General features: G+C 41.5%; 1 protein-coding gene across 1 annotated transcript in view; it reads left to right on the plus strand.

Moving 5' to 3' along the window:
* Positions 1–22,270, plus strand: part of LOC110488551 (X-linked interleukin-1 receptor accessory protein-like 2) — a 323,660-nt gene that overhangs the window by 21,836 nt on the left and 279,554 nt on the right. Inside the window, exon 2 of the mRNA XM_036942676.1 lies at positions 14,745–14,847. Coding sequence (XP_036798571.1) covers positions 14,766–14,847 — 82 coding nt within the window. The 5' untranslated portion in view covers positions 14,745–14,765. The remainder of the gene's footprint in view (positions 1–14,744; positions 14,848–22,270) is intronic.

The raw sequence follows: 22,270 nt of genomic DNA on the forward strand, positions 1-22,270 counted from the left end.
AAGATCCATAAACAACAAAGGCTTACTACTGAATGACATCACCACTGATAGAGGTCTAGACTTTCTCTGCCTCACTGAGACTTTGCATCAACCTAGGCTTGGGTGGTATCCAGATTGTCATACCTTCATACCGACCTCGTGCCATACCGGGATATTCAGTAATACCGACACTGAACACACAGGGCGCTATTTTCAACCCACATTGAGTTTCTGTAAGGGGTCGGAGTATGAGTCCACATCGAAGTATGCGAAACGGAGCATGGTGACCACTTCTCAAATGCGTACTCCGTTTGTACTTTTTTGAAGCATGCATCAATGCAAGCTTCAACGGAAAGTATGCAAAGAAATATGATGCAACCACGTAAAAATTACGCAACATTTCTTGAAATCAACGGCGGACATTATTTGAGCTGAAGCGAGAGTAAATACACTGACTTCATAATTAAATGTTGCTCATTCACATCTCATATGTTCCCTGACAACAATATTTTATCTTGAAAGGTTAATAAATACATGCTGTGGTCATTTTGGCATGTTTACCTGCCTATGTACCGTAGATTGCAAACCCATAATATGTCAATCGGGCAAACTGGCTAGCTACTACTGTTAGCTAGCTAGCCAGATAGGCACAAATATTTGTTAGCTAGCTACCTACGAAAAATGTACATCTACCTTGGATAACATTTGTTTTAGGTCATTTTTTGCCATTTTTAACTAGCTGGCTAGCTAGATTATTACGAATCACATATCTAGCTGATAATTATGAAGTAAACGTTTGCTTTGTATATATCTTGTTTCGTCTATTGTTGCCATTGTCCTAGCTGGTAGAAGGTTCAGTGAATGGGGATGTGCAGCGGAGGTAATACAGTACTTCTCGAATGTAATGTTTTATGCATTCTCTACACTCTCATCCTCACAAAATGTCCTCAAGATAATGTCATTGGAGAATGCACTTGGAGCATGAGAGTGTGGAGCACGGTAGTATAGATATTGAGAAACACCCATAGTCTCTGACCTAAAGTATTGGTAGGACCGATAACCTTTCTCATTAAGTTATACAAGTAACAAAAAAATGCTACTCACAGTTTGCTGCACATGTAACAGATATGAAACGGCTAGCTAGTTAGCGGTGGTGTGTGCTAAATAGCGTTTCAATCGGTGACTTCACTTGCTCTGAGACCTTGAAGTAGTGGTTCCCCTTGCTCTGCAAGGGCCGCGGCTTTTGTGCAGCGATGGTTAGCGATGCTTCGTGTGTGACTGTTGTTGATGTGTGCAGAGGGTCCCTGGTTCGCACCCGGGTATGGGCGAGGGGACGGTCTAAAGTTATACTGTTACACACACGCACAAAATAAATATTAGATAGCAAGGCTCTCGATCCAGGAGGGGATTCTCTGCTGTTACCCGAACAAAGCTTGATTTTGGAAGAAGCTAACAGCTTAGCTAGATAGCTAACTAGGTAATAAATTAGCAAACCAAATGCACAACTGCAGAGCATTTAGCACATTTTTGATAGTTATGATATATATAATAGTTATGATATATATCTAACTGGCAAACATTTAATTGTCAATTCCATACTTTAGCTAGATCACCTGGTGCATGCTGCACAACAGTGAGTCACTCATAAGGCTCTGGTCTCTCATTGTTGTTAGCTTGTAAACCAACACCACGTGACTGGGGACTACCGGTAAGCTTCATAATGAAACATTATGTTACAGGTGAAATGAAGAACACAATCATCTTTATCTCCTAACGTATTGCGCAAATTCACTGCAGATATTTACTTAAAAAGTATCTACTATGGTATTGACGGTATTGAAAAACCATCCCGTGGTCATTTCCAAATACCCCGGTATACGGTGTGCCACCCAAGCCTACTGGCGGATTGGCTCTGATTTACAGGACTGACTGCACTGTGAAGTCTATTCCAGTACCAGTTGTCTTATCTTTTCAATTCATGGCTTTCAAGATCACTGGCTTTGTATCAGTACTGGCTGTGATGATTTATAGACCTCCTAAGCTCAACTCTGACGTTCGTGCTGAACTATCTGAGCTACTAACACCACTGAGCCCCTTTTTCCCCTGCTATACTAGTGCTTGGTGATTTCAATATACACGTCGACTCCCCTGACTGCATTCTCTCTACTGGCCTGGCTGATGTCCTTGACAACTTTGGACTCCAACAGCACATGGACTTTGCCCCCCACAACAAAGGTGTGGAAGGAAATGTGTCACGGCTGTCCGACCAATAAGTCATCACTTCAACATAGCTATTCCTCTTCCCACTCAGCCCAAGAGACAAATAATAAGAAACACTGCCCATCTTACTAAATTCATCACCTACCTGCCAGTTCCTGACTCTGTGGCTCAAAACAACACTGCCTTGGCCTCCATACTGGATCAAGTTGCTCCTTTGAAAACCCGACTGGTGTCTTTCTCCAAATCTTCTCCCTGGTACACTGAGGAGCTACGCTCTCTCAAAGCAACTGGCTGTCATCGACAATGACAGTATAAGAAAACTGGGCTAACTGTACAGTACATGTGTAGATGGATCAGCAACATCAGAAAGAATATACAGTGCCTTGCGAAAGTATTCGGCCCCCTTGAACTTTGCGACCTTTTGCCACATTTCAGGCTTCAAACATAAAGATAGAAAACTGTATTTTTTTGTGAAGAATCAACAACAAGTGGGACACAATCATGAAGTGGAACAACATTTATTGGATATTTCAAACTTTTTTAACAAATCAAAAACTGAAAAATTGGGAGTGCAAAATTATTCAGCCCCCTTAAGTTAATATTTTGTAGCGCCACCTTTTGCTGCGATTACAGCTGTAAGTCGCTTGGGGTATGTCTCTATCAGTTTTGCACATCGAGAGACTGACATTTTTTCCCATTCCTCCTTGCAAAACAGCTCGAGCTCAGTGAGGTTGGATGGAGAGCATTTGTGAACAGCAGTTTTCAGTTCTTTCCACAGATTGGATTCAGGTCTGGACTTTGACTTGGCCATTCTAACACCTGGATATGTTTATTTTTGAACCATTCCATTGTAGATTTTGCTTTATGTTTTGGATCATTGTCTTGTTGGAAGACAAATCTCCGTCCCAGTCTCAGGTCTTTTGCAGACTCCATCAGGTTTTCTTCCAGAATGGTCCTGTATTTGGCTCCATCCATCTTCCCATCAATTTTAACCATCTTCCCTGTCCCTGCTGAAGAAAAGCAGGCCCAAACCATGATGCTGCCACCACCATGTTTGACAGTGGGGATGGTGTGTTCAGCTGTGTTGCTTTTACGCCAAACATAACGTTTTGCATTGTTGCCAAAAAGTTCAATTTTGGTTTCATCTGACCAGAGCACCTTCTTCCACATGTTTGGTGTGTCTCCCAGGTGGCTTGTGGCAAACTTTAAACAACACTTTTTATGGATATCTTTAAGAAATGGCTTTCTTCTTGCCACTCTTCCATAAAGGCCAGATTTGTGCAATATACGACTGATTGTTGTCCTATGGACAGAGTCTCCCACCTCAGCTGTAGATCTCTGCAGTTCATCCAGAGTGATCATGGGCCTCTTGGCTGCATCTCTGATCAGTCTTCTCCTTGTATGAGCTGAAAGTTTAGAGGGACGGCCAGGTCTTGGTAGATTTGCAGTGGTCTGATACTCCTTCCATTTCAATATTATCGCTTGCACAGTGCTCCTTGGGATGTTTAAAGCTTGGGAAATATTTTTGTATCCAAATCCGGCTTTAAACTTCTTCACAACAGTATCTCGGACCTGCCTGGTGTGTTCCTTGTTCTTCATGACGCTCTGCGCTTTTAACGGACCTCTGAGACTATCACAGTGCAGGTGCATTTATACGGAGACTTGATTACACACAGGTGGATTGTATTTATCATCATTAGTCATTTAGGTCAACATTGGATCATTCAGAGATCCTCACTGAACTTCTGGAGAGAGTTTGCTGCACTGAAAGTAAAGGGGCTGAATAATTTTGCACTCCCAATTTTTCAGTTTTTGATTTGTTAAAAAAGTTTGAAATATCCAATAAATGTCGTTCCACTTCATGATTGTGTCCCACTTGTTGTTGATTCTTCACAAAAAAAATACAGTTTTCTATCTTTATGTTTGAAGCCTGAAATGTGGCAAAAGGTCGCAAAGTTCAAGGGGGCCGAATACTTTCGCAAGGCACTGTATACAGGCCATAAATGCAGCTCGGATATGGAGGGTAATGGAGGGTAATGGAGAGTGTTGTACACGTCTATGTGTGTTGAGTAAAGGTGGTCTAGAATTTTTTTCCCTCTGGTTGCACATTTAACGTGCTGATAGAAATTTGGTAAAACGCATTTAAGTTTCCCTGCATTGAAGTCCCCAGCCACTCGGAGCGCCGCCTCTGGATGAGCATTTTCCTGTTTGCTTATGGCAGAATACAGCTCGTTGAGTACGGTTTTAGTGCCAGCCTCTGTCTGTGGGGGTATATAGACAGCTACGAGAAATACAGATGAAAACTCTCTAGGTAGATAGTGTGGTCTACGGCTTATCATGAGATACTCTACCTCAGACGAGCAAAACCTTGAGACTTCCTTAGATATCGTGCACCAGCTGTTGTTTACATAAATGCATAGGCCCCCGCCCTGTGTCTTACCAGAGGCTGCTGTTCTGTCCTACCGATAGAGTGTATAACCCGCCTTCTGTATGTTCTTAATGTCGTCGTTCAGCCATGACTCTGTGAAACATAAGATATTAGAGTTTTTAATGTCCTGTTGGTAGGATATACGTGCTTTCAGTTCGTTCCATTTATTTTCCAGCTATTGAACGTTAGCTAGCAGAACGGAATGCAAGGGCAGATTAGACACTCGTCGCCTGATCTTCACAAGGCATCCCGATCTCTATCTGCAAAACCTACGTTTCCTTTTCCAGCGAATCACGGGCCTGGGCCTGGTTGGGCGTCCGTAGTATATCCCTCACAACCGACTCATTGAAGAAGAAATCCTCGTCCAACTTGAGTTGAGTAATCCCAGTTCTGATGTCCAGAAGCTCTTTTCGGTCATAAGAGACGGTTGCAGCAACATTATGTAAAAAACAAGTTACGAACAATGCGAAAATAAAATAGCATGGTTGGTTACGAGCCGATAAGACGGCAGCCCTACCTGCCCTTTCTGAGCAAGCTCCTCGAATGTTCTGTTTCTAGCCAACTCCAAAACCGTCTGGCCACTCACAACATAGTCGAGCCCTTACACTCTGGTTTCAAAGTTAGACACATGAATGCTGACTCTCGGCTGCCAGCATCCTCATACTGCTGGACCTCAATGCAGCATCCTGAAGAAGCTCCTGAGCTTGTCAGACACTGCCCTTGACTGTTTTAAGTCCTCTCTTACTGATCGCTACCAGTTTGTAGCCATCGGTCTTAGTAGGTCAGACACAGTTGTGGTCCGACAGGTGGTTCCTCAAGGCTTGGTTCTCTGGCCACTACTGTTTTGTTTGTATTGTACATACTGCCACTGGGAAACATCTTGAGGAAACACAGACAGAGCTTTCACTTTTATGCAGATGACACTCAGCTGTATGTCTCCACAAACACTGCCAATGCCACTGCGCTCCTGGTCAGCAGCCTGCAGGACATCAAGTTGTGGATGCAGTTGAAGTTAAACTGCAAAAAGACAGAGGTCAACCTGATTGGCAGTCCCACCATCATAAACAACATCAGCAGCTATAGCCTCAATATTGATGGTGTCAAGGTCCTCCCATCCAATGAGGTTCGCAACCTGGGTGTGATATTTGACCAATCAGTTTGAGGCCCACATCAAGAGTGTGACGAAATTCTCATTTTTCCATCTACGAAACATTGCCATGTTATGACCTATTCTATCAAAACCTGCAGTTTTATTTTTTATTTATTTTTTTATTTCACCTTTATTTAACCAAGTAGGCAAGTTGAGAACAAGTTCTCATTTACAATTGCGACCTGGCCAAGATAAAGCAAAGCAGTTCGACACATACAACGACACAGAGTTACACATGGAGTAAAACAAACATACAGTCAATAATACAGTATAAACAAGTCTATATACGATGTGAGCAAATGAGGTGAGATAAGGGAGGTAAAGGCAAAAAGGCCATGGTGGCAAAGTAAATACAATATAGCAAGTAAAACACTGGAATGGTAGATTTGCAATGGGAGAATGTGCAAAGTAGAAATAAAAAATAATGGGATGCAAAGGAGCAAAATAAATAAATAAATAAAATACAGTAGGGAAAGAGGTAGTTGTTTGGGCTAAATTATAGGTGGGCTATGTACAGGTGCAGTAATCTGTGAGCTGCTCTGACAGTTGGTGCTTAAAGCTAGTGAGGGAGATAAGTGTTTCCAGTTTCAGAGATTTTTGTAGTTCGTTCCAGTCATTGGCAGCAGAGAACTGGAAGGAGAGGCGGCCAAAGAAAGAATTGGTTTTGGAGGTGACTAGAGAGATATACCTGCTGGAGCGTGTGCTACAGGTGGGAGATGCAAAGGTGACCAGCGAGCTGAGATAATGGGGGACTTTACCTAGCAGGGTCTTGTAGATGACTTGAATAAAAAAAACCTGCAGTTGAGCGACTCATCCATGCCTTTATTTCATCCCGACTGGAGTATTGGAATGCCCTGTTTGTTGGCGTATCTGCCAATCGCCTAAACAGGCCAGAACTGTGCTGCACGTCTACACACTCACACCTCCCCCCATGAGCACATCACTCCAATGCTCTCCACTGGCTCCCCAATGCTCACAATTCGACGACAAAATCCTGGTTCACACCTACCAAGCTATCCACAACTCTGTACCCGACTACCTGTCTGACGTCATTCTATCCTCCTGCCCCACACACACCCTTAGCTACTCCAGGTCTGTCTCCCTTCAGCAGGGCTTCCAGTTGTGGAACGCACTTCTAGACACTATTAGGGCTGCAGAGTCTCTGTCCTCGTTTAACGTACAGCTCAAGACCGTGCTGTTCAGAAAAGCTTTCGAGGACCTCTGGACCTTCGAGGAATTCTGTTCTCATGTCCTCTGGATCTGATGATTTGTTTATTGTCTGTATTCTTTGTTCTGTGTTTTGGATTGTTTTTATTATTAGGCAGTTGTGCACATGTTTATTTTCAGCATACTATTATTTTGCTACTCTTTTGTTATTTCCAGGCATGCTCTACTGAGTGTACAAAACATTAAGAACACCTGCTCTTTCCATGACATAGACTGACCAGGTGAATCCAGGTGCAAACTATGATTCCTTTTTGATGTCACTTGTTAAATCCACTTCAATCAGTATAGATGAAGGGGAGGAGACAGGCAAAATAAGAATTTTAAGCCTTGAGACAATTGAGACATTGATTGTGTAAGTGTGTCATTCAGAGGGTGAATGGGCAAGACAAAAGATTTCAGCGCCTTTGAACAGGGTATGATAGTAGGTGCCAGGCGCACTGGTTTGTGTCAAGAACTGCAATGCTGCTGGGTTTTTCACGCTCAACAGTTTCCTGTGTGAATCTAGAATGCCCACCACTCAAAGGACATCCAGCCATCTTTACACAACTGTGGGAAGCATTGGAGTCAACATGGGCCAGCATCCCTGTGGAATACTTTCGACACATTGTAGAGTCTGTGCCCCAACAAATTTAGGCTGTTCTGAGGGCAAAACACAGAATAAGGAAGTTGTTCTTAATGTTTTGTTCACTCAGTGTATAACTGGTGCTAGTAAATTTTGTGAATGTCTTCAGACAGTATTCTGTTTGATAAGTCAAATGTACTCTGACTGCACTTGATTTTGGATAATGTGCTTGATTTGAATGTCTAATAACATTAAATTGAGTTGAGAACATAAAAAAAATAGGTGGTTTCCCGAATGCAATTGAACTAAATAGTATTTCATTGTGGAATGTTTGTTCTGGGATGTGATTTGGTTAGGGTTAAATCGGTATTCGGCCATGATTACGTCAAGTTTAGATAGCTGTCTAGACTAACTACCAATCAAAAATTGACATGGCTGATTTTCAGCTAATTGAGTGAATGACATAACAAGAGAAAAACTGCACAACCGAACTTCAAAATTGCACCTGGTGTATTCTACTATTCTTACTCTCAATACTGAGTTCCTAAAACATACATACAGTTGCAGTCGGAAGTTTACATACACCTTATCCAACTACATTTAAGCTCAGTTTTTCACAATTCCTGGCATTTAATTCTAGTAAAAATTCCCTGTTTTAGAGAGAATTATTTATTTCAGCTTTTATATCTTTAATCATATTCCCTGTGGGTCAAAAGATTACATACACTCAATTAGTATTTGGTAGCATTGCCTTTAAATTGTTTAACTTGGGTTAAACGTTTCAGGTAGCCTTCCACAAGCTTCCCACAATAAGTTGGGTGGGTGTTGGCCCATTCCTACTGACAGAGCAGGTGTAATTGAGTCAGGTTTGTAGGCCTCCTTGCTCGCAGACACTTTTTCAGTTCTGCCCACAAATTTTCTATAGGTTTGAGGTCAGGGCTTTGTGATGGCCACTCCAATACCTTGACTTTGTTGTCCTTAAGCCATTTTGCCACAACTTTGGAAGTATGCTTGGGGTCATTGTCCATTTGGAAGACTCATTTGTGACAAATGAATTACTTAAAAATCATACAATGTTATTTTCTGGATTTTTGTTTTAGATTCCGTCTCTCACAGTTGAAGTGTACCTATGATAAAAATTACAGACCTCTACATGCTTTGTAAGTAGGGAAACCTGCAAAATCGGCAGTGTATCAAATACTTGTTCTCCCCACTGTATATATACAGTATATATACACACTTATACAATGCATTAGGAATGTATTCAGACCCCTTGACTTTTTCCACATTTATCACTTTTCAGCCTTATTCTAAAATGGATTAAGTAGGTTTTTCCCTCATCAATCTACACAAAATATCCCATAATGACAAAGCGAAAAGTTTTCTTTACATTCTTGCAAATGTATTAAAAATAAGTATTCAGGCCCTTTATTCAGTACTTTATAGAAGCACCTTTGGCAGCAATTACAGCCTCAAATCTTCTTGGGTATGACGCTACAAGCCTGGCACACCTGTATTTGGGGAGTTTCTCCCATTCTTCTCTGCAGATCAAGTCCGGGCTCTGGTTGAGCCAGTCCCGAAGCCACTCCTGCATTGTCTTGGCTGTGTGCTAAGGGTCGCCCCAGTCTGAGATCCTGAGCGCTCTGGAGCAGGTTTTCATCAAGGATCTCTCTGTGCTTTGCTCTGTTCATCTTTCCCTCAATCTTGTCTAGTCTCCCAGAAAAACATCCTCACAGCATGATGCTCCACCACCATGCTTCACCGTAGGGATGGTTAAGTGCCTTTTGGCAAACTCCAAGTGGGCTGCCTTGTGCCTTTTACTGAGTGCTGCAGAGATGGTTGCTCTTCTGGAAGGTTCTCCCATCTCCTCAGAGGAACTCTGGAGCACTGTTGGAGTGACCATCGGGTTCTTGGTCACCTTCAGGACCAAGTCCCTTTTCCCCCGATTGCTCAGTTGGGCCAGGTGGCCAGCTCTAGGAAGAGTCTTGGTGGTTCCAAACTTCTTCCATTTAAGAATTAGGGAAGCCAGTGTGTTCTTGGGGACCTACAATGTTGCAGAATTGTTTTGGTACAATTCGCTAGATCTGTGCCTCGACAAAATCTGTACCTCTGAGCTCTATGGACAATGCCTTCGACCTAATGGCTTGGTTTTTGCTCTGACATGCACTGTCAACTGTGTGACCTTATATAGACAGGGGTGTGCCTTTCCAAATCATGTCCAATCAATTTAATTTACGACAGGTGAACTCCATTCAAGTTGAAGAAACATCTCAAGGATGATCAATGGAAACAAGATGCACCAGAGCTCAATTTAGAGCTGTAAAACAAATGGTCTGAATTCTTATAGAAATAAGGTAACTCTTTGCTAAAAAATGTTAAAACCATTTTTTGCTTTTCCATTATGGGGTGTTGTGTGTAGATTGACGAGAATGTATTTTGTTGTTGTAAGAACAAGGATGTAACATATCAAAATGTGGAAAAAGTCAGAGGGTCTGAATACTTTCTGAATGCACTGAATATATATTGTTTGGTTCTGAAAATATGAAATATACTTATTCATGTCACTGAGGGAGAGAGGGGAATGTCTAACATTTACATTCTGTCCAGATATGTTATTTTTAGCCAACAGGGATCCTATGGGAGGAGAAGAGACATAGTGTGGTACGAGTCAATATGACAGCCATGACTTGGGGAGGATTGAGCACTTTGAGGCAGAGGTCAGGTTAGATGAAGTGAGGAAGAACATATATCAATAATCTTCTGGATAGTAACAGAGGTGACCCAACAGGACAATGACCCAACACACCTCCAGGCTGTGTAAGGGCTATTTGACCAAGAAGGAGAGTGATGGTGCTGCATCAGATGACCTGGTCTCCACAATTATCCGTCCTCAACCCAATTGAGATGGTCTGGGATGAGTTGGACCGCAGAGTGAAGGAAAAGCAGCCATATATTTTGATTAGCACTTTTTTGGTTACTACATGATTCCATATGAGTTATTTCATATTTTGATGTCTTCACTATTATTCTACAATGTAGAAAATAATACAAAATAAATCAAAACTCTTGACTGACTAGGTGTGTCCAAACTTTTAACTAGTACTGTATATGGAGGGATGTGTTACTCAACTTAACAATTAGTAAGTGATTTATTTTCCCTTAACAGGCCCAGTCAGTAGCTGGACTTTGGTTTGGTTGAGTCCTGTCAGATGGAGTAGGCTGCTCCGCTGATGGCCTGCCGGCTGTACTGTGACTGTATTCTTGAGGAACATGGCTGGCTTTTCCGTCTCCAGGGCTAGAGCTGTCTGAAGCACACAGCAGCTCCTCTTGGTCTGAGTGGAGCGTGGAGGAGCCAGATGGTTGTACAGTCTGACCGCTGGTACATTTCTCCTATGCCAGGCTGCTAGTCATGGGAGACGGTGGGCTACGCCATTGGCTTTTCGGAGTGTGCTGGTTGAAGAACTTGTTGTCCACAGAAAATGGGTTGGCAGCTAAGCCGGTCTAATGCCTGGCTGCTTGGGCCAGTGGCACCACCATCACCGTCACGCTGCCAGCTAATCTCCCAGGCCACGGCAGTGGTGTGGACTCACTGAGCTTTAGCATGGAGTTAATCTGCATGTTACACCCCAATTTAGACTTCACAAATTCCTGGATTCATGGGGATCTCTTTTGTGGTAAATGCCACTTTGGGAATTGTTACCTATCTTATGGAGGACTCCAAAAGATGATTCACTTTGAGAACCTTAAGAAGCCGTATAGTCATAGAAATGCTTTGGGAGAGGAGCGACGGCTTCACATTTCAATGATCTGAAGAGAAAACCGGCTCTCTTGCACTAGTGAGTATTCCTCTTACTGTAGTGAAAGGATGACTGCATTTTGGACTACAGGAGGCACTCAAGCTTAGGTTTACCTGGGGATTTGGCCATGTTTGAAGTTTTAGAGGTTCTTCAATTTAGTTTATGAGAGAAAGGTCTACGGAAAAACTTGATGTTTCTGTGTGCAGACTGCAGACCACAATCCTCTCCATTCCGAGAGATAAGACACTGAGATCAGTACAATTAGAGATCACATAAGACTTTAATACCAGGGGTCAGTGGGATACTACAGCATGTGTCTTCATGGGACTGTTTTAAAAAGTGGGAATGCTTAAATATTTGATAGCCAGATACCTGGAAAGAGGACCTAATGGCCCCCAGTCTATACACCATGTACACTGTTTGGGATAGAAATAGCACCTTGTTGTTGTATTTGCTCTCATGGTTCTGTGAGTAGATGATATGTGTGTGGTGTTTAAAGGGCTCCATTTACATTTTAGAGCTGAGGGTAGGGGGCATGTAGTATCATAGGTCAGGCCTTGTCCTGGCACCTGAACAGTCCCTTTATCTCTAGAGATGCTGTTTGCATTCAGGGAGGCGATCCCTGACACTTGTTATAGTCACTGGATGCGCTGCCCCTATTTGCTTTGATGTAAACTCATATCCTGCACAGTAAAAGCGAGGCACCAAATCTGCCGTGGCAGGGGTTCAACTTTATAATTACAATGGAACTACGTTTTTGTCCCTCACAGCAGGTGAAATAAATTGAAAACAAACTCTGGCCCAGAGGTGACTGTGAAACTACAGTGGAACTTTCCAATGACTGATTCAGCTCTTTTTAGAGGAAAGAATGACTGGTTTTGCTAACATTTGACTTTTCAAATTGTCATGTCATAATTTTATATGTTCATACTGCTAGTATCCTTTTTGTTGTGAATCATTCTACACATCAAAACAGTGATGGGAATGTAAGGCTTTACACACATGATATCCAGCCAGGCAGGATATAACCTATTTCATCGTGGATAAACGTAGGAGTCTTGGGAGACAGAAAATAGTAGAAAAGAAGAGACAGTGAGCGAGACAAAAGGCACATGTCCTGCAGCAGGAATAGTCCACTGGGCTGTGAAATTATGCATGTTGAGATCATAAGCTCCTCTGCATGAGAGAGCAACTTTCCCTCCTAAAATCTTTAGGTATGCATTTAAAGTTGGAGTGAGGCAAGCACATCCTTCAAATGATGCCCCTGCCCATCTCTCTCTCCTCTCTTTAAAAGGCTCAAAGAGAAAAAGCTATATGTAGGCTAACGCTTGTTGTTCCTCACTCTCTCTGGTTTAATGTAACTGCTACAGGCCTCTTCCTCCTCCCAGAGCAAGACAAGGAAATAACGTTTCTTATTCCAGATGCATGCTGTACTGATGGGAGGGGGAAGGGACTCACAAGACTAACTGAAAACAATAGGACTATGGAACAGAGAGGGGAAATTAGTTGGCCTCTATACACTAGTAAGAACCATAGGTGCAGTAGTAATCATTAACCATCTGTGTATTATATCTTTTATGTAGATTTGATGAGGATATGGATTTAGTTGTTTGGATGCATGCACTTGAGTGTGGAAAATGTTGTCACAATTGTGTGAACGTGCGGGTGCCTGCATGCGTGTGCTTGCACCATGCATGTGTGTGCCACAGGAGGTTGGTGGCACATTCATTAGGGAGGACTGGCTCGTGGTTATGGCTGGAATGGAATTAGTGGAATGTTATCAAATACATCAAACGCATGGTTTCCATGTGTTTGATGCCATTCCATCAACTCCGTTCCAGCCATTATTATGAGCCGCCCTCCCCTCAGCAGCCTCCACTGGTGTGTGCGGTGTGTGTGAATGTGTTCATTTGTGCCTCTGTCAGAGAGAGCATGTGTGTGATCTGGATTTTTTCACTCACATTCAGAAGTTTATTTTAGTTCTTGCTAACTTTTCCGTGCAACAGTAAAGGTTTGTTTTTCACCACCACTCAATGTCTGAGATGGTATGGATTATTTGGAGAGAGAAAAATGCAGTATGTTTGAAGAAAAGTGCAGTCAGTAGTAATCTTTTAACAAAGAATTGCCTTCGGTAGCAGAAAATAAATAAGCATAAAGAAAGACATTTCTGCAGATAGAGAATGTTTTTGGAGAGATATTTGTTCCTATTTGTGACAGCCCACAAATCCAGATTTTTTTCCGATTCCCCTATTATTTCTGAAAACTATTTAAATGTGTTTCTTCCTCCTTCCTGTCCAGCTGTGGGCAATGCTGTCATATAGTGTAGTAGGAGAAAACTGTTGAATTACATTTCTTGTCAGAGATCCCTAATTAATTTGGCGGAATAGAAAGAATATTTTACATAGACTAACACCATGCATGGCATACACCATATTTATGTGCCCTGATGGTTACTGATAACACAATGAACAATGAATTCACTATATATTTCAAGACCAATAACATGTTTGAGAGACATGTCTATTCCTTGTCATCAAAACAGTAGGGTATTACTTCCCTTGGCTTTGATACCCTGAACAACAATGTGACTGTGCACTGTTGGTGTGTGTGTTGTCTAGACGAGAGCTTGGGAACAGATGTAATTCAGTATCACTATTGGCAGCTCAGCTGGCCCTTTTAAGGGAGTGTGGATGAGAGCACTCTGTGGGATGATGTACTGAGAGCTCCTAACCCCAGTCAATGGACAGCCAGTGAGGAACGATCTGGAAATCTATAGGGGCCATAAACCCTAGCTTTCTATTCATTTGGATTATGTAGCAACACATCAGGTGGTGGTAATCTCTGTCTTCTACTCCTCTATCTATTCTATCATTTCTCTAGCCATCACTCTAAACAGATCAATGTGCAATGTGCACGACCCAACACCAGTCTTACTTGAGTCTCAGAGAAGGAGGGCTGGAAAGGATAGAAGTGTAGCTAGTTTGAAAACGGGTGTTTATTTTGCTTTATTTGTTTGTTTGTTTTTGAAATACTGATGTTGGTAATACAGCGACTCTTAAACCAGCTTCAGACGTACCCCTTTGCAACCTAAGCTGTGCTTCCTTTATACACAAGTATTACAGCTGTGTGTTTTCAGTCTGTGAACATTGAAAATGGGGTGTATGGCATGGGTCGATAGTTTCTTACTTTTGCTATATTTACTTGCTAGTGTTCTGTCTGAAGGATAAATTAATGAACAGATCGCTCTGTCTTGGAAATGGAAGGAAATGGCAAATCCCCTTGCTTGATATCACCCCATATGTTTTCATGGAGGGAGAGAGCAGAGATGTCGGCCCAGTCATAAGACTAGATATCCAAACTCCATTCTTCTTTGTGTTCCAGCTGCCACCAAAAGTGTGAAAGATGAAGCCCTCAGCCTTCATGTTCCTCCTTATCAGCTCAGCCGCCTGCATCAATCTCAAATACATCTCCAAGAGGAACTCGGGTAAGTCCACAAGTCTCTATTTTAATCATGCCCAATCTATAAGCAACCAAAAGTTTGATTCATTTGACTTTTCTTTCATCACATTCCTCTCATTGAAAGGAAATTAATTTCCTCATATCTATTCACCGACGCACTATTGTGTTTTCACAATAAATGTCCAGGGCTTGATTTGCGAGTGTGAGTGAATCAGTTTAATATTCTGTGCGGTGGTATTTTGTTAGATGTCTGCTCCACCTCTGTGGTACATGTGTTGAATGTTTGGGGCCACCAGATATCCAGTTTGAGCGGTATATTTTCTTTCCTTCTTATAGTGATTGAGTGCTTTTGATGGTATCTTTGTGCCATAGTGATGTCTTGTTTGGTCCTTCACTCATTTCTCCACAGAGGGAGTAGAGTTAATGTAAAAACTCAGTCATTTCAGGCTTTCCACAGGCCCAACTAATTTAGTTGGACTCATCATTGAATGTCTGTTTGCGTGTGGGTGATGTTGTGTGGTGAGCAATTATGTTACCAGTGCCAAACGGGCTTTTATGTGGGCGGCAAAAACATCGAGGCAATCTTGTCTGTCAGTTTCTCACCCAGTGCGAGATGTAATTGTTTGGCATTTTCTCTCCTTGCAGTACCAGATGATCAGACAGAGACTGCATGTTATTTTGTTTCCCTGCTAATATTTGATGTAACACCTCCCTGTGTGAGAGGAATTGCACAAACATAGTGATAATTGTCTGCAGACAGAGACAGCTTTGATTCAATCAATGGTTTATTTTATCTTGAAGATGCTTGAACTTTTGTGGACATTTGGTCCACAGAAACAATGAAGCTGAAATTGCTTTTTGTACAAATCAGTCAAGCAATTTAAACAGTGTTTGTATAATTAATAGTTTTGTGATATGATCCAAGTCAAGTTGTTTAGTGTTGCCATAGGCTACTGTTTAACACCGTAATATTGTCCCTTTCCATGGCAGAAAAATACAGTACATCCAATGAGAAGCAGACTATGAATAATATAGGACAGCTTGGCTTTATTTTTAGATCGTTTTAGGACCGATATAAGCATGATGTTATGGGGGTTGAAAACTAAATGATGCAGCTACAGTGAAGCTTAACTTACTTCAGATGTAGGCCTGCAGCAAATTTAGGCGAAGGCCTTAAAAAACGTTGACAAGCGTAAATATAGCTAGACTTGCTACATGATCAAAACAAAAACAAAAACACAAACTGTTACTACACACGGGCAAACTTTGTTTGCTTATAAAGTTATTCTGCCTTTGTGCCTTCATGTCATTATCCATGTCATAAAATAGCAATGAAAACAGGACCCCGGAATACTTTGAATAGGGGCGACAGGTAGCCTAGTGGTTAGAGTGTTGGGCCAGTAACTGAAAGGTTGCTAGATCGAATCCCCGAGCTGACAAGGTAAAAATCAGTCATTCTACCCCTGAACAAGGCAGTTAACCCACTGTTCCTAGGCCGTCATTGTAAATAAGAATTTGTTCTTAACTGACCTACTTAAATAAAAAAAAATTAAGGAACCCCACAGGCAATACAATTTTCCACTCTGGAGAAAAAAAAGCAAGTCGTGGCTTATCAAATATTATCTGATCAACTGCAATCCAGATAAAGCCAGCCTTATAACATGTTGTGCAAGAATAATCTAATTGTTTTGTCTGGTCATTCCTGTTAAGATCTCACCTCCCCCCGTCACCCCAGGAAGCTGTGTCCGGGGAGAATGTGTGCTCCTGATATATCTTGTTCATTCACCTTTAGGCTCTGCATTTCCATTGCGGGAAGGTTAGTGGTAAGCAGGCAACAAACGGCGCAGTATCTTTCTGATCTTGAAACGACAGGACACTTGAGTCCCTTGGTTAATGCTTTAAAGTGTAATAGAACGCTCTGTGCCTGAAGCATCCTGAGTGAATTTCTGAGGAAATATATAAATATATATATATATATATATATATATATATATATAAATATATATATATATATATATATATATATATATATATATATATATCATTATTATTATTTTATATTTTTAAGGAAACTCCATGGCTGCACTTGAAACCTGGGACACAGAGTTAAGTCATTGCTCCTAGATTCTCTAAGACAATACCACTGGGGCCCGTCATGTGTTTCATCAAAACGTAGTCATTGTACGCCACAGGGATTTTTAAAGGAACATCCCCCCATTGAACCATTCATCGTCTGTATAATTGAGAGTGAAATATTTGCGTGAGAACCTCTACTTTTGTTTGATATTGCTCTTGCTTACTTCTCTCCTTTTGATTGAGTGCTGTATTGTGCATTCAGCTCTATAATGCTGAACCTGTCTGGGGGAAAATATCCATGGTTACACACCATGTAAATTATTCTCAGGATATACATTTTTCTGTTTTTCATATGACATGACGAGGTTTTAAAAGCTCTACGACCATGTCATTGTTATCTTTCTTAGCAAGTGCGAATCTCCATTATTAAGGGTTCTTAGCCCGGCAATAAACTTTCCACATCATAATTCTCCCGTTTATATTTAATGAACAGGAACTCAATTAGCAACTTAAAAGATGCAGCTCGTGTCACTTGGTAATAATTGTTCTATGTTCTGTGTTTAGATGTCTGATGCAAATGGGGGGCAAACAAAGGGTGCCACGGCAATAGTGCAACCGTCAGAGGCTAGTCAAAGTCAAGTAAATACATTTAGCAAAACCACTAGTGATAATACTTAAGGGGAAAGTCTGAAAGGCTAACAGTTGAGGTTTGGTCAAACAATTCCAACACAGCCAAATACCCTGTGATGGTGTCCCGTTTAATCTAACGGAACATTTCCCATTTCAACACAGACATGAAGTGCAGTCATTTATGCCCCATTGTCATAAAAACCCATATGAAAACTCATCCTTTGGCCTTAAGAATAAACGTGCAGCACCATCAATGAACGTCTTGCAGACCCTTCCTCTCAGACTGCATTTGAGGCAGCAGCCATGTATGTGTGTCTGCTATCTGTATGTCTGAGGAGCCATACAGACAGATCTCCAGGAAGCTGCTCTTACACGGACTTTTACCTTTTCAACAAAGGGAAACGTTGAGAAGCCGAGGACATCCCCTTAGTGCTCCTTCTCCTGTAGCCTAGTCTCCTTCAGCAGCCCCGCTGGAGACTTCTCCTCCATTCTGTCAGATGGCAGCCAGGCTCCTCCTTTGAATTATTTTCATTAAACTATACACAGAGAAAGAAAAGATACCATGGGAGAGTAAAGGTTACTGATTTCACAACCAGTACACAATAGCTTAGCATATGAAAGGCCTCAGCTCCACAATGTGTCACTCATTTCTGCCTATGTCTAAGCTCTCCGCTTCAAAATAGGAGGTTCTGCTTCTGAAACCCGCCAAAGTGATATGAAATGAAACCCAAACAATACCGTTCCCCCTGTCTTTTAAAAAGCTGGGAATAGTCTTTAGTAATCCGCATCAGACTGCTACTTGCTGCTTGTGCCAGCCAATATGCAAGTCAGATAAAAGACAGAAATTAAATAAAAAAGATCTTCAAAGGCCCTTTTCAGTGCTGACTTTGTCAGAGTGCCTCTGTGCTTTCGTTCCTGCAGGCTTTTCACTTTCACTTCTCCCTGAAGTCAAGAGAAACACTATCTGCGTACTCTCTGTGCCAATCCCACAACCAGGTAAACCACGGTGGTTGCTGTATGAAAGTATAGGCATACATGCCTTTTTAATGACACCCAAAGATGAATAGTGTACTTATACCACCAGAAATAACACACACGCGAGTATATGACATGCATGGTCTCTTAAATCTAGAGGGATTATCTTGTCAATTTAAATTCTGGCAGTAGTAATGTTACAGCTGATTTCATGCATATAGTATGTGAGTGAAATACAGACTATACACAAGTTAGACCAATCCTTCCCATTCAGATCATAATCATGATGATATTAAGCAGTTTTATGATATTTAATTGGCATGGCTGTATAGTTAATTGCATTTCAATCTTTTAAATGTACTTAAGTGTTTAACATAAAGTGAATTCTGACACATAGGGAAATGTATTTCCAGTGGAAGATACCTGTGGGAACTCAAGTCGTACATAGAAAGGATTTAATTGATTGTATTATAGATGGAATGTGATTGTACTCTATTGTTGTCCCAGAGAATGACATATTTAATAGGCAGCAAGCTATTCAGTCAGTCAGCAAGAAAGCGCAAACTGCTGAGCAAAGATCTCTCAACTCACCATCGAATCTGAACACCACTGTCTGTCTGTCTGCCGCACGGGATTCTCCCAGGAAAACGCCCCAATGCATATAGTCAGAAAACCCTTTCCACGATCCTCAACTTTGATATTGTCCAAGATTGCATAGAAAAAGTATCCGCTCTTTATTCCTACACTGATTTATTGATATAGCTTTAACACCATTTGAGTTCCAGCCCCCAATGACTGGTTAGTGGTTAGCCTACTGTTCAAACAAAGACCTGGCATCGCAATTAGCTACCAGGATCCTTCGGCATTGGCGTTTCGAGACGAACCTACGTACTTGACAGTGTGATGAGCTTTGCCATTAGACGCGTCCCAATTATGGCCGCTCACTCTATTGACATTCCTATAATGCCAACGTGTAGATTGAGTGACAATGTAAATGTGGTCGTGTGCAAGTGAGTGAACATAAGAGCAATAAAACGCGACAGTAATGTGTTGGGACGGGATGCCCTGGGGATGTTGCTATATGTGGATGTCGATTAATTACTGTCCTAGTATTCTTCTTCAAGAGCCGGCTCTGCTTCACTGCCCTGCGTGTGACATCATTCATATAATCATGTCATTAATAAAAGAAGCCCCAACTTATTCCCCCCTTATCGGAGACAGTTATCACATTTACAGTTTGCCAGCAATCTTGATGAATCAGCATTTCTTCTCTCTGTCATTTGGTTGCATTTTTTTTATTTCAGTGAATGAGGTCCTTTTCCCCTCCCTCGTCCCATTCCACCTGTCACAACTGCAGCCCATCAAGAGCTACCTTAAATCTGCATATTCCACTGGGACCAAGTGTTTCTCTCTCCGTCAAAGCGAAGCAGTTAAGATTATGAGTCACTCTACTAAGAAAACATATTTTCAGTGCACTGCTATCCCCATGGCAACGTGCCACAAAAGGGGAAATGCCAACACAAGTTTGACTCAAGAAGCCCTGCCCTCCTCCTCTACCACTCTGTCACTTCCTTGGTCAATTATTTCCTTGAACAACGTGCTGTAAATTAATAATTGTTCATTTACTCTGCCACGTTGGCCCGACATGACAGTACAATATATTAGATTGGAATTCATTATAAAAACAACTGTCTATGTGGGTCTGCCTCAGCATGTGATATGTATTCTAGTGGAGACAGGGCTAATACATAACCTGATTACAGCAGCAGTTTGTAAATAAGCTCAGAAACAAATTAACACTGAATGCCTCACCCGTACAATAGTAAACGCTGCCCATATGATTCATTTTCCAGCTTCTTAGGAATCTGTGATCTCCCTGTAATGCAGTCAGACTTTTGAACATCATAGTGAGTAGTGCCCTGTATCCAAGACCTACAGATAACACTGAACAGTGAAATTTTGTGATGCTTCAAACAGCTAAGTGGCGTTATGCAAAACAGGAGGAAATAAATAATTTAGCCCGTTTATTTGATCTACCAAAAATCTCAGGAAAATTAGCATATGTTTCATTCTCCACAATGATACAAGAACACAGTTTTACAATGTCAGAGTTAAACTCTCCTAATTTGCACCCTCTCTATTTCCTAGGATCTAAAAATCCAATACAGAATGCAGCAGTGTGGCTGCGCAGCCCCACTGTCAACCACCATGTAATTAAGTTGTGCACTTTCACTGTCCTTAGCCTTGTAATTTTGCCATGCCTGAGCGCTCATCTGGATTGATTATTCAATTCCAGCGGTGCCATCGTCATACAGAGTCCTCTCTTGCCAAACTTTCTAGCCTCCTATTTATGTAAACGATACAAAAATATAAATGCAACTTGCAACAATTTCAATGATTTTACTTAGTTACAGTTCATATAAGAACATTTGTCAATTGAAATAAATTCATTAGGCCCTAATCTATAGATTTCAATGAACATTCAATTCTCTGGCAACAGCTCTTGTGGACTTTCCTGCAGTCAGAACGCCAATTTCACGCTCCCTCAAAACTTGTCATTTTGTTGTGTGACAAAACTGCACATCTTAGCGTGGCCTTGTATTGTCCCCAGCACAAGGTACACCTGTGTAATGATCATGCTGTTTAATCAGATTCTTGATATGCCACACCTGTCAGGTGGATGAATTATCTTGGCTGAGGAGAAAACCAATTTGTGCACAACATTTAAGAGAAATAAGCTTTTTGTGCGTTTGGAACATTTCGGGGATTACGATTATATTTTTGTTCAGTATTGTAATTTTGGCAGTCACAGAAAGCCTTCCCTGTTGACCAGACCATATAGTTAGCATCTAGAACAAACATACACATTATTCCCTATCTAGACATAATGAGGGAGTCAGTGAGCCTTTAAAGGTGGCCTACATCTGAGGTGTGTGTGCGTCAAGCTGTTTATCTCTATTCCAATACTAATTACATTGTGTTTGTTGTTTTTTTTCTCTTCAAATGAGTAAAGGATAGACTGGCAAACAGAGCTTGAGAATGTCTTACTGAGACAGAGAGAGAGCTAATGGAAAGAAGAGAAAATGCTCTTGTACTGTATGTTGATTCCATCCCCACGGGGATACATTGGAAAAAGGTTGACACTTGAACTCGCTACAGAGCTGTTGACCTCGGGATGGGGGGATGATAAGTGCTTTGTGGCAGGCCTTTCCAGGGGGAGTTTGAGGGAAGAGTGTAAAGGTGTAACGCCACAAAGCACGTCAGCGGCATGGCTCTTCATGCCAGCACTCATCTGACGAGGACAATTAGTGTAAAGGGCATTTAGTGTAAAGGGGAAACAGTAGCCTATAGCATTGTGTTGGCAATGTAATTAATTGGGAATTATCTATTTATCCTTTTAGAGAATGGCTAATTAAGAAGTTTCTCAAATGCAAGGCTAGCAGTAGATTGAGTATGGTCTACTACTGCACTTACTGATCTGTGATTATGGCTTTTTTTCATGGAACAGTTCGTATGATTTATTGTAAATATATGTTGCAAAATACAAAACACTTTTTATCAAGTAAGAAAGGCCATTCAGAGTAGCTGGAAATAATGCCCTATATTGAAAACTGAAAAATGGTGGTTGCAGAGTAAGGCTTTCTTGAAAAATTTGAGTTGATCTGGGACATTTTGCGGTCTTGATATCACAGTTTTTACTCTACATTTGGAAAAACAAGAAAGGGGGCTATAGTAAAGACTGTTTAACGGTCTTGAGAAAGACCTCA

Source organism: Oncorhynchus mykiss, chromosome 14, assembly GCF_013265735.2.
Source record: "Oncorhynchus mykiss isolate Arlee chromosome 14, USDA_OmykA_1.1, whole genome shotgun sequence".
In the NCBI taxonomy this organism is placed as follows: Eukaryota; Metazoa; Chordata; class Actinopteri; order Salmoniformes; family Salmonidae; genus Oncorhynchus; species Oncorhynchus mykiss.